This window comes from Sordaria macrospora, chromosome 6 (assembly GCF_033870435.1).
Source record: "Sordaria macrospora chromosome 6, complete sequence".
Taxonomy (NCBI): Eukaryota; Fungi; Ascomycota; class Sordariomycetes; order Sordariales; family Sordariaceae; genus Sordaria; species Sordaria macrospora.
The window spans coordinates 3,636,132-3,647,941 of NC_089376.1; the positions used below are offsets into that span (position 1 = coordinate 3,636,132).

Here is an 11,810-nt window from a genome sequence, read left to right on the forward strand (position 1 = left end):
GATAGTAACTGGCACGGGAACACATGAGATGCTCTGATGTGTGAAAGTTTACGGGCACTATTGAGCGTGACTCTATGAGCAGCTGGTCAGTTCACAGTTGGCCAGAGTCAGGTCTTTTACCTCTATGGGTGCATTTACAGGTTTAGGAAAAGTTGGTGGATTTTTGTTTTTTGTTGCTTCATTCAAGCGCTTGGCTTCATGGGATTGAGGATTGTACCACTCGGTAGCACAAAGCCGAAACGACAAAGACTCGAGTTGTATTTAGAAGCGGGCGTTAAGGAGCATGTACTGCAGGACTGGAGCTCGAGATACATTGACTGATGTGGAGCATGGGTTTACTGCCGACAGTCTACCTATAGAGCTTGACGATACGTGTAGCGTCGTCAAGCATAGGTGTCTACAGACACTCACTCACTAATTGGCAACTTGTTATTGTAATATTATAATGTTCAAGACCTCTTGCCCGTCCATCACAGAGCTCTCTGTTATTCCGAAGCTCAAGGATTGCCTCCAAGACAAACGTGATTGTTTAACACCTTCCCCTCCGCAACTTGCCCTCAGAGATCCCGAATACCTTTATAGAGTAATCATCACCTCCCACGCCATCATATACATACCTACTCACATCGCTTGGCTTTAGCCCCCAACCCCTTCAACTGCCCCATCCAATCCCCATCCAACCCAAGTAACTCATGAATCCACCTCAAAATAACCACAAAGCTCTCGGGCTCACCCATATGCCATTTCTCACTCACAATCCTCGCCTCCTTTGGCTTCGATTTTATCCCTCCAAACTTCAACGCAAGCGTCAAATCCTCTACTGGAAAAATCCGATCCCACTCGCCATTCACCAGCAACACATTCTTACAACACCCCTCTGTGTCCGCCTTTGCAAGCGTCCCATCCACCAACAACGAGAATTTCGCTTGTCCTTCCTTCTTGAACTGTTCAAGCCCTTCCTTGGTGGGGGCATACCCAAACTTGTACGCCAACGTATCCGCTAGGTCAAAGGGATACTCGAGATTGTTGACTTTGTCGAGCCATTCGCGATCAAACATGTGATGACATCCGCCTCCTAGACTGACGCTTCCTAGTAGACGAGAGGCGTGCGTGTGTGCGATGCGAAAAGCGTAGTATCCGCCGGTGGAAAATCCCCAGACTATGATCTTTTGCTTGTCTATGCGGGGTTGGTGCTGGGAGATGAAGTCGAGGACGGAAGACCATTGTCTATCGGGACTTTGAGGGTCTTGGGGTAAGGCGGGACTGTCGCCTGTGCCGGGGATTTCGACGACCAAAGTGGCGACGCCTTTATCGAGCCAGCCGCGCTGCCAGACGGCTAGCTCGGTGCGGTAGCCGTCTAAGCCGGTCATGATCAGGACTAAGGGGCAGGGGGAGGTGGGGGTGGCGGTGGGTGGGATGAGGAGGTTGACGGGGATGACGGAGCCTTCTTCGCTGGAGGAGGGTAAGGCGTGGATGTGTGGGATGAGGACTTCGTGAATTGGGTACTCCATGAGCGAGGCACCTAGGTAGAACATCTCTTTACCCTTTTGCCAGGCGAGTTTCTGGAGAGGGGAGCGGGGGATGGGGAAGCGAGCTATGCGGTAGACTGCTGAGGCGCGGCTGTTGTACTGTGTCAGTTTATGTTTATCCAATGATGAGGGGTTGGAGTTTGTCTGGATCCTGGGTTGATAGGTAAAGGAAGAGCTACTAACAGGTAACAATCCCTCGCCTTGTCTGTATCCCCCTCCTGCTGAGCAACAGCTGCCATCTGGCCGAGCTGCTCGGCGGTCCCGAAGAAGCAACTGGCGTATTCATCCCAGTTGTAAGGCTCTTTCAGCCCTTTGGCGATGATGTCCTCGACGATGGGCTGGAAGTCTTGGATGAAGCCGAACATGAAAGGGTAGATGCCCTTGGAGCACTGTATTTCTGTCAGTCAGCAACTATCTGCTACGCGGTAAACATCTAGGATAGAACATTGGATGCAATACCGGATCCTTCCACTTGGTCTCCCACAGCTGCTGGAAGGAGTCATGATGAGGCATCCGGTCATCCATGTGCCACCCGTTAGGATAACGGGAGTCGTTGGGACTTTTGCCCATGTTAGAGGAGGATGCGTGCGGCATGGTTTCGAACGAATTCTTGAAGACCCGAAATTTGAGTTCCGTGCAAAGGTAGAAAGTGGTTTGGCCGTTCTGTTGGAGTTTAAGTAACTCGGGAACGGCGTTGGGGAAAGTCCGGAAGTCTCAGAGGCAGGACCAACTGATCCAAGTTCTTTGCGTCAAATTCCTCCCTTTGGCAACAACAGAGTGCGGGCTCCAATAGAATCTGTCTCCCTCGCCTTTTACATATCTCCGGTTGCTGACGAGCCGGTAGATATGGTGATGGCCGCATGGGAGTGGTGAATGACCACCTGCGGGCCCAGTGATACATATGTGCAGGGCGGCTTAGTCTATGGAGTGCATCTCGCGTGAAGGAGATATCGTGTCGCGAGCCAGAGCAGGAAGTCATTAAGCGTGAAGAAAGGCCGGGGAATGTCAGAGGGATAATGGCTGATACAGACAGGGAGGGTAACGAGGAATGTGTATTGTCATGTCATGGCTTTTCATTCTCTGGTCGGTTTCCCTTTCCCCTCCAGAATCCAGCACTATTCTATATCTTGGGTTGCGTCCAATGATTTCACAAGGAAAATTCACCAGATTTTCAGCATCCCCCAATTATCTGGCACGAAGGTTTGACCAGAAAGTCAAAGCTTCTGACATCCACGAGACGAACAAAGGGCCTGACCTGAGTTTTGTGATGTCAAAAGTAAACGAGATTGGAGATATGGGGGAGATTAAGTACCTCGACATGAGCGTTGGTGGATTCCATACCAGGGTGCTTTCGAGATACGAGCATCGTCCAGCTTGATCTCACATGAAAGCATCCTCAGGCCTCGGTCGGTTCAAGCAAAAGGGAGACCGGTATGATGGCAGATCTGCATCGATTTCGTGTCCTTTCTGGAAAACAGGATGAGTATTGTAGATATAGAAGCGAGTGACGAAAAACAATCAAGTCTTACGCTAACATCTCGGACGTGGCCAGGGGGGGGCGCAGCGAAGCCCCTATTCATAAACACTAACAGCCCCCAGGGCCGGCCGGGTGCCTGTAGAGATTGAGGCCATAGAAAAGGAGTTCAGAACTCGACTTGGCTTCAACCCCGAGAGACGAGCAGCTGTGTAGAAAAGATAGGTAATATAAAAGAAATCTCTCAGTGTGATGGCACTTGCATGTCGCCAGCCTCGAACGTCTCTTTCTCCAGATAAATGGACTCACATAGGGTTTGGCGCTGGCGATCACGATGATCTCTGAACGGTTCGAGTTGGGATTATTCTTAGCAGTCCTTCCGTGAGATCCGCTAATCCGCCTAACTTTGCGGATGGGACTCCACTGAACTGTAGCGCCGTTACTACCGAGCATAGCGCTTGCAAGGAGACATGGTAGAAGTCCGAGAGCATTTTGGTCCCCGCGTAATCTGACGACAGCAACCTGCATTGCAGTGGTGAAACCTGCTAGTGATTAAATGAGCGGCAGAGACCAGAGGGACGGGAACAGAAGTGGGGAGGACAGCGGCCCGGGCCACGCAACTCAACGGTCGAGGTATGTAGACTGAACAGCAGATGTTGCGGAGATGTATTTTGGATGGTGTAAATTGATGGAAGATACCGAGGAGAAATGAAAAGCTAAAAAAAAAAAAAGGACAGATTGATATCGGAAGAGAATCTTGTTAGGTTGGGGACGCCGCGGGATGAGGGGAAGACCAGCCGGACGAACACCTCATCCACTCGCAGGGCTTTGAAACGAAATAAAGAACAGTTGGGGTTACACTAATACAGTGGGCAGCCTGTGCCCCATGCACGCTGTGTAGAGGTATCCCGACTGGGCAAAGAGCGACAGGCACAACATCAAGCCACCAAGGCCCGGGGGTCACTGCACGCATTATTCACACAACCCGGGCCTCTGGGGTCTTTCCCCGTTCCCCTCCCCCTACAGTTTGCAGGTGCCAGCCTGTGGTCCCGTACCTTGCGGCACTAAACGGCAGCTGCCAGCCTAACAGACCCCCGGCTTCAACTGTAGGCCAAGCATATTACTGTCACCACACCTTTCCTATTTCCGTTGCCTTGTGAAATCCTTCTCTTCACAAGGGCAGATCTTGTCCATTTCCACCACCCGAAGACAAACATGCGCCAAACCTGACGATGGCTTTTCCCGGGATGAGGGATGAGGGGACATGAGGGAGAGTAATATTCCCCGGCCCCGGCCCTGGTCCGCTGTCATGTCTTTGCTTCTTCATCTTCTTCTTCGTCCTTCCTTTCTTCTGCTCGGCGAATCCCATACATACCATTGTACTACCCTGGCCACAAGACTTGTTTGCTTCCCTGGCTTTCCCTGCTTCTAGCATGCTTCCATTTCTCCCGTTCTTTACCTGTCCTCCTGTCTCTTTCTCTTCTCCATATTACTTGGCCAGACGACAGAAAGACGCTTTGTAGACTTGGATATTCGACTCGTTTGGAATTAATTGGGAAGACGACGTCACGAGTATTCTAAGCCATCTCGACTCAGCCTTCGTCTTGACAACGGACAGGAAGGACTCTGTACGACGACAATTCTCAGATCTAACAGAATACAACTACAACGGCAAAGACAACCCAAGACGGATGGACTGGGAATAAGGCATGCCTCACCAACATCTACACACCAAATCAATGCCGGGAAAAAGGCAAATGGGAGAAAAGCAACATGAAGGAAGGAACTGGTCATTTGGTTATGGAGGCCATGGAGGTTATGGGAATCAGAATCCGAGGTTAAATCCACGAGGCGGGGCATCCCCAGCAGATGGAGATTCGCAGGGAGACAATGGAGGACAAGGCGGTGGCAACAATGGGGGAGACACTGGAACGACGGCCAACCCAGCACCGACTGCTGCCAATAGTCCCGGCACGACACAACGACAGACGAACAATCCGACACAAACAGCAGCGCAGGGACAGCCAACGAATACCCAAGGGGGCAACGGGGGAGCAATGACATTGCCGACTCTACTACCTAATGAAGGGCCACCAGTTCACACAGGCCTTCATACGAGTATATTGGATTCACCTGCTTCCGTTACAATTGTCTTCGAGGACCCTAATAGAACCGGACAGACCACGTTTGCAACCCAGTACAATGGTGGCGGTGACACATTGGTAATCGACACGCAAGCCCTCACTTTCTCATCTGGACCTCAGGCAACATCAGGGGTTGCAGGTTCCAGCAATTTGGGCTCAGGCTCAAATAACCAGAGTGGAGGCTCAAACGGAGCGGCAAATACTCAAGCTTCAAATGGTGGGCTTGGAGGCGGTGCTATAGCCGGTATCATCGGTATGTTCTCTTACCTACCTACCATGCCTCGGTACCATTCCAAACTAACTCAAAGTCTCCAGTCGGCGTCGTCCTCCTCCTTGTTATCTCCATCGTCATCCTCTTCTTTCGAAAACGCAGGAGCTCCCGCCGCGACAACTCTCCATACGGAAAACACAATCAAGAAGACACCAGGAGCTCTCTTTTGGATACCAGACTAGCTGCCAGTGCCGCCGCCGGTGCCGCCGCTGTAGGAGCCAGATCTGGACATGGATCTACAGACTCTACTTCCACGCGCAACACTCCTCCTCAATTCCAACAAGGCCAACAACCGCTGATGCACCAAAGACACAATTCCGAGCGCCTTCTCCCGACAGGATCATCTCACACTGCTCCTCGCCCTGCCCCTCCTCCTCCACCTCCCCCGCAGTCTAGGGGCACAACCCATTCCGCCAACCCCAGCCGCAGCCGCCTATCAGTATCAATAATCTCCGGCCCTCCTCCGCCCACGCACATCAGCTCAGCATTCACCCCTCCCACCGCCGTCTCGCCCGTCTCACCAGCGGTATTAGGACCTCCAACTCCTCCATCACCGGATGACGGAGGCAGAGACGGTGGTCTTGGTGGTCGTCGTTCCAGCATCGGAAGTGTCAGCACCCTCAGCATCCACAGCGCCATGATGACGGCCTCAAAGCTGAACTGGCCGATGCCGCCTAGCGTGGCGAGCACGAGTAGTCCTAGTGTGCCGCTGACTGCGACGCCGAGTGCTGGTAGTAGGGCGCCACCGGTGCCGAGTCCGCATTATGTGGATTTTGAGGAGCAAGGGAGGACGGTGGTGAGGATTAATAGGGAGAGTTTGGGTGGGGGTGGGATTCGGAGTGCAAGGTAAATCCAGCGGCCTGAAACGGGGTGTGTGAGTGTGCGTTGGTCTTTTACGTTTACTTCCGCACTCTCCTAGGGGAATGAGACGTGCCTATAACAAGGTGTTGAAGCTTGGTAGGTAGGGTGGTCGAGTACTCGTCAGGTCGACAAAAAATGACCGTGACTAGAAGTAGTGGGTGGTGTGCCTGACGAGTAATGATCATGTACATGACCAAAAGCCTTCCAGCTATGCGCTCTCACGATCAGAGAAAACTGTACATCAACTCTTGCTTACGATACCCGGGCGTCGAACCTGCGTGGTTGTCGTTGGAATCAGATCTTACTATTTCGTTTGCTTTTGATCTTTTAGGATCAAAAAAATAGGGGCAAAGAGAAATAAATATGGGCGTTGTTAGATAGAAGGATTGCAATACAGGCTTTGGATATCAGTAGCTCGACTATTACTTCCACTTATCAACACCGTGTACCTCCCCTTCCATACCGTACCCCTTACCATACTCCCTTGGATCATATCCCAGGGACCTAACTACTGATAACTCCTCCCCAGCAACTCCGGCTTCCTCCTCCCCAAATCCCAAATCATCTGCCCGAACAACCCATTAGCCCAAGAAAACCACTCCCTAGTCCACCTCTTCCCATCCCAACTATTCACGCTCTCATGAATCAACCCCAATCCATCCGTACTACCCACCAACTCCTTCAGTGTCCCAAAAATCTCTTCGTCGTCATCACTAGTCAAGATCCGCACAATACTACCCATAGGCCACGCCATCCCCGGCCCCGCATGCGGTCCTCCCACGGCATTGATGACTGGTCCGTGCATCATGTAGGGGTTGGTGTTATTCCCTAGGATCCGGGCGCGGGTGGTAAGGTAGATGGGGTCGGACGGGGATAAAAAGCCGAAGAGAGGGGAGGAGAGCAAAGAAGGGATGTTTGCGTCGTCCATCAGATTGAAAGAGCCGTAGCCATCGATTTCGTAGGCGTAGATTACTTCTGTCTTTGAGTCTGTTTCTGTGGTGTTGGGGGAGGGGGAAAGAGAGGGGAGGGTGATGATGGCGTGTTTTTCTATGGCCGCACGGAGGGAGGTTGATAGAGCAGCTAACTCCTCCCCCAAACCTGGCGGGGGGGCTTTAAGTCCAGATCCAGATCCGGTTTCAGGCTGGGCATCCGCAAGCGAAGAAAGGGCCTCGACAATATCAGCAACATCCCCCGCGTATCTGGCAAACATCATATTACTCGGCACCAAAAACTGGAACAAAGTCGAATCATCACTCGGCCTGAACGCGCTCCTTATCAATCCCGTGTCTCTCGCCACTGGACTTCCTAAACCATCGTTGGCTAGCGTCTCTGTCGTCCGCGTCGTCATCCTCGTGAAAGTGTACGGACTATCGAGCACCTGGCCGTCGGGGCCATAAGTGGGCGTCATCATTTTCTTGGCGGTGTCCAGGACTATCTGGACAGCGTCGAGCCATTGGAATTTGCCGAAGAAGGCGGTGTCGTTTGTTGCGGCGTGGTATTGTGCCGAGATCTGGAAGAAGCTGGCCAAAGAGTCGAGCTCGTATTTACACTCAAAGACTTTGGAGGCGTCGTAGGGGGGGAAGACGGTATCTGACGAAGCGGCTGAGTTGCTGGCGGGTGGGATACCGGATTCGGAGGGCGGTTGGAAGGAGTTACAGAAGGGAGAAGTTAGGAGGTAGCGGGATTGGAGGTTTGTGATGCCCCGGTAGAGCGAAGCTAGGGAGTCCCTGGATGAAGAAGGGGTGAGGAAAGGGAGGTAAGAAGCCAACTGATTAGCGGAGTCGCGGAGCCACATCGCATTGATGTCCCCGGTGATGATAAAGGTGAGTTCTTCGGCGGAGTTGTTGGCGGCCACGCCGTGCCATTTTATTGCGGTGTCAAGGGTGTTGGGGTAGGTATTTTGGAAGAGGCGGTAGTGGTCGGGGTCGGAGATGACGGTGGACATGTTGGTTATGAAGGATTCGATGATGGAGGAGTTGAAGGTTCGGCATTGGGGAGAAGGGCGTTGGTAAGAGAGGGAGTGGCGGCCGCTGGAATAGGGAGGGTGACGGGTTTTGGCGTAGGAGGAGTAGTCCGGGCATGATGAGGGTGGTTGGACTTGAGATTGGGATTGGGGTTGCGGTTCTGGTGAGAGTTGGCGAACTGGGATGAGTCCCAGGATTGGGGTGAGTATGCTTGTTAGGGCCTTCATCTTGATGGTGGTGGTGGGTGACTGGCGAGACTGGAGTGAAGCTATTCGCGGCCTGAGTCCGTCTTGCTCTCGTATGCCCTCTTCGGCTTGACAAGTTGGAAGGGAGGAGCGAGGGATGTCGAATTCTGTTAAAGACGGGTCTGGGTGTTTTTATTGTCCTGCCTTCCATCTCACCGGATGGTGCAATCTCTCTTGCGTCCCCATGCGAGCAATCTAACGACGGTAGGCTTGCAGCTGGTCGATGACGGTCGTGTGTCTGGCGGAGCAATAAGAATCTTCGTATCCGAGCACATGCCGATCGAGGCTGGTCATGTTATGCGGGGAAACTACCACGTTCCATGTTGCACGACCATTTTCCAGGCCCAGTGTTACCGTACACACGCTGCGGAGAGACAAATGAGGGTGTTTTTTTTTGGTGTTTCTGGCATTGTCAGTGGGGAAAATGATGGATGGGAGTGTCGTGAGGTGAAAAGGTCAATGTCAGATTGGAAGTCATGGTGGGGTTGGCGATTTAGATGGGATGGAATAGCAGGTACGTGCTTTGGTATCATTTCCATTAGTGTAAAGCCGATATTGTGGCCGGTCTACTAACAGATATATTTGTCGGCCAACTGCGGGCTAACACATTGGAACTGAAGAATGCCGAGATGTGTGGGAGATCAATCTATTTGCTCATCTAATCCGAATTCCATGATGATATCCAAATTCCAATTCCTAAGCCCAGAAAGGGCAAACCATATCAAAAATTGTCCAAGCCCCAATTTGCAAGAGAACGCCAAAAGGGGGTATCAAAACATGCTCCCAGCTCCATCAACAGAAGCATCAAAAGAAGAAGTCAAGAAACGAAGCGTCAATCATTCCCAACAGCACTCATCCCTCAGCAACCACAACCTCTTGTATCCTCCCCTCCCCTCCCCTATCTTCAACCCGTCTTCATCCAACGGCAACAACCCTCCTCCCGCGGCCGTTCTCTTCCTCGCACCCATCTTCTCCATCTCGACATGATGGGCTGAGCGGGGTAGTCTCAAGTCGTGTATGGATGCGTGGTAGGGAGGAAAAGGAAAGGAGTGGAACGGATGTGTTGCATGAAGATGTCTTCAAGGCGTTTGTAGGTGGTTGAACAAAACGAGTAATGCCTTCCGCTGGGGATACCATCAAGTATTGAAACTAGTGTGTAGACGTAAAGAGGGATGATGATGAGAAGAGATGAATTGATCTAACTAAATCAGATTTGGCAGGTCCATGTCACTGGTCGCGTGGACCATCCCTTTATATCCATCTCGTGGAATCTATATCAGCTGCCGTTAGCAGTCAACCAGATGTCTTCCAAAGGGTCCCAAGGAAGAAAGGTAAGAGGTCAAAAGCGGAGTACAGTATATGCAAGCCATTGTCGAATTAGCTCTCAATAACCCATGTTTTTGGTGGATACACACTAGATCTGGGGAAAATGGAGAAGAATTTCATAAGGCGAGGGTAGGACTCATGGATTCGAACATATGAAAGCAAAGATTGAGGCTACCTGCCCCGTTGTTTCTGGGTCCATCTGTGCTCGAGAACTTCGCCTAGTAGGTATGCATTGCTGTTATCTGTTCAGCAGATTTCCCGCTATGGAGAAATGCAGAGAATCTCCCTTGATTTGATCCATACCTCTAAACATGCGGTTGTAGTACTGTTAGCCGACCGTAGGCTGTACCGTGTAAGACTCGAATATCAACCCAAACAGCTTTGTTCAAGAAACACGGGTAGGGTATATCAGTCTAGGCAACTAGTATCAAACTGGCAATGCTCCTTCGACTTGGAAGTTTGTTCTCTTGGAAACCTCAAGACTGCTATGACTTGAGATCAGAGGGGATTTCCCTTTCAAGCATACAGGTATGTTAGGGACGATATGGGTGCCAGGAAAGACGAAGCAAAGGAGAAACATATTGCTGATCAACACGTTGGTGGCATGATGGCTTTAGGGGTCCAGGGAACATCATGAAGTGCATCTCGGGCAGTCTGTTACACTCGCATCCGCATAACATATTCGCCATTGACCTTGTGGCACCCGTTCCTCGTGGTCCCTATATTCCTCTTCGCAATATCTGAATGTCTCTTCGAGGCGGCCGAGGGCGCGAAGCGGTTTGTCCAACTAAGGGTTGCCACCAAGAACAAACCTCCTCCTCGGCCGCAGGTCCGTCACACTTCGGTCTCAGCGCCGGGTGCACGAGCACACTTGGAACCGGTCCCGTCCTGTTTGCCCCACCCACTCCGGAGTCTTGTGTCTCTGATCTTGCCGTCTTGCCGTCTTGCCGTCTTGCCTGTTTGCCTGCCGCGCGCGGATGTGCCATCCGACGCCAGGTTTCTGCGTAAACCGGCCAAGAACCAACGGGAGGCTATCACAGACAACACGGCCTTGATATTGGAGGATCTCCTATCCTTCCAATGCAGTCATCGACGCCACAGGGCCCTCCGGTGTATAGATCGGATTCGCAAACAACATGTAAAATGCATCTTTCTGACAAGCAACATCACGGCAGCGGATGTTCACTCCATAGCCACCCATTGGTTCGAACACCTCACTCGACCACGGTCAAAGAACCTGGTAGGGATGCCTTCCGAATATCACCCGTTTCATAAGCCGTCGATCAACCATTGCAATCGCACTGAAAAAGTTGATGATTGAGACAAGGGATCTGGATCAAACTTGGCCGGTAGAGCCGAGAATGTTGTTGCCTTGGCTGGGGTTGCTTGGAGGCAGCATACATGCGTGATAAACACGTCCCAGGTAGACAAAGATGTTGCAAGGACTTGTCGGATAATAGAGCCCCGTGGTAAAGTTCGGCATACTTTGGTGGGGCGGTATGGCTCTCTTGATCTTGAAAGAAAGAATGATAGGAGTTTTGATGAACCAACTTCTGCCATTGCCTGAATGGCGGTCTCAGTTCCTGTTGCGTCGTCTTCTTCAACCTGCACTTGCAGTCGTTTCAATCTGAGCAGGTGGCAGCTCGCCTCCTCCGATTCGGCCCGTCTTGTCTCCAATGCTGTCAATATCGTTTATACAGAGCCAAGCGACATAGGGCTAGGGACAACGAGATTTCGTAGCAAGGCGTGCAAACGACCAGCATGTCTGTCCCGAAATCTGGAAGCAAAAGCCCCACTCCGCGCCGCCAATCGACTTGACACGACAGACCAAACCGTAGACAACCAAAACCCCCGACTTGAAGGCCACGAAGTCCATGGCCTTGATGATAAGGATGTCGATATCCAGCTCCCTCAAGCTCACCGCGCCCAAAATGCAAAACTGCATGATCGACCCTCAAGGTTAAGGATCACGGTGCCACGAGTGCCCTTCAAAGCC

General features: G+C 51.8%; 5 protein-coding genes across 5 annotated transcripts; 2 read left to right on the top strand and 3 right to left on the bottom strand.

Annotated features, from left to right (window-relative positions):
- Positions 1–529: 529 nt before the first annotated feature.
- SMAC4_07629 (uncharacterized protein) lies at positions 530–3,729 on the bottom strand. The gene is made up of 5 exons (XM_003351382.2): positions 3,059–3,729; positions 2,842–2,996; positions 1,989–2,784; positions 1,713–1,918; positions 530–1,620 (listed from the first exon to the last, which is right to left on the bottom strand). Exons 3-5 carry the CDS (start codon positions 2,121–2,123, stop codon positions 618–620), a joined length of 1,344 nt encoding a protein of 447 aa, XP_003351430.2. The 5' UTR covers positions 2,124–2,784; positions 2,842–2,996; positions 3,059–3,729; the 3' UTR covers positions 530–617.
- A 1,031-nt stretch (positions 3,730–4,760) lies between these two features.
- SMAC4_07630 (uncharacterized protein) lies at positions 4,761–6,665 on the top strand (the record flags this gene model as incomplete). The annotated part of the gene is made up of 2 exons (XM_003351383.3): positions 4,761–5,400; positions 5,463–6,665. 2 exons carry the CDS (start codon positions 4,761–4,763, stop codon positions 6,266–6,268), a joined length of 1,446 nt encoding a protein of 481 aa, XP_003351431.3. The 3' UTR covers positions 6,269–6,665.
- Positions 6,666–6,787: 122 nt separating this feature from the next.
- On the bottom strand, positions 6,788–8,470 carry SMAC4_07631 (uncharacterized protein; the record flags this gene model as incomplete). Its single annotated transcript, XM_003351384.1, has 1 exon — positions 6,788–8,470. One exon carries the CDS (start codon positions 8,468–8,470, stop codon positions 6,788–6,790), a length of 1,683 nt encoding a protein of 560 aa, XP_003351432.1.
- Positions 8,471–9,265: 795 nt separating this feature from the next.
- Positions 9,266–9,475, top strand: SMAC4_07632 (uncharacterized protein; the record flags this gene model as incomplete). Its single annotated transcript, XM_003351385.1, has 1 exon — positions 9,266–9,475. One exon carries the CDS (start codon positions 9,266–9,268, stop codon positions 9,473–9,475), a length of 210 nt encoding a protein of 69 aa, XP_003351433.1.
- Positions 9,476–11,531: 2,056 nt separating this feature from the next.
- Positions 11,532–11,759, bottom strand: SMAC4_07633 (uncharacterized protein; the record flags this gene model as incomplete). The annotated part of the gene is made up of 1 exon (XM_003351386.1): positions 11,532–11,759. The coding sequence occupies one exon, from the start codon at positions 11,757–11,759 to the stop codon at positions 11,532–11,534; it is 228 nt and encodes a 75-aa protein (XP_003351434.1).
- Between the last annotated feature and the right edge of the window lie 51 nt (positions 11,760–11,810).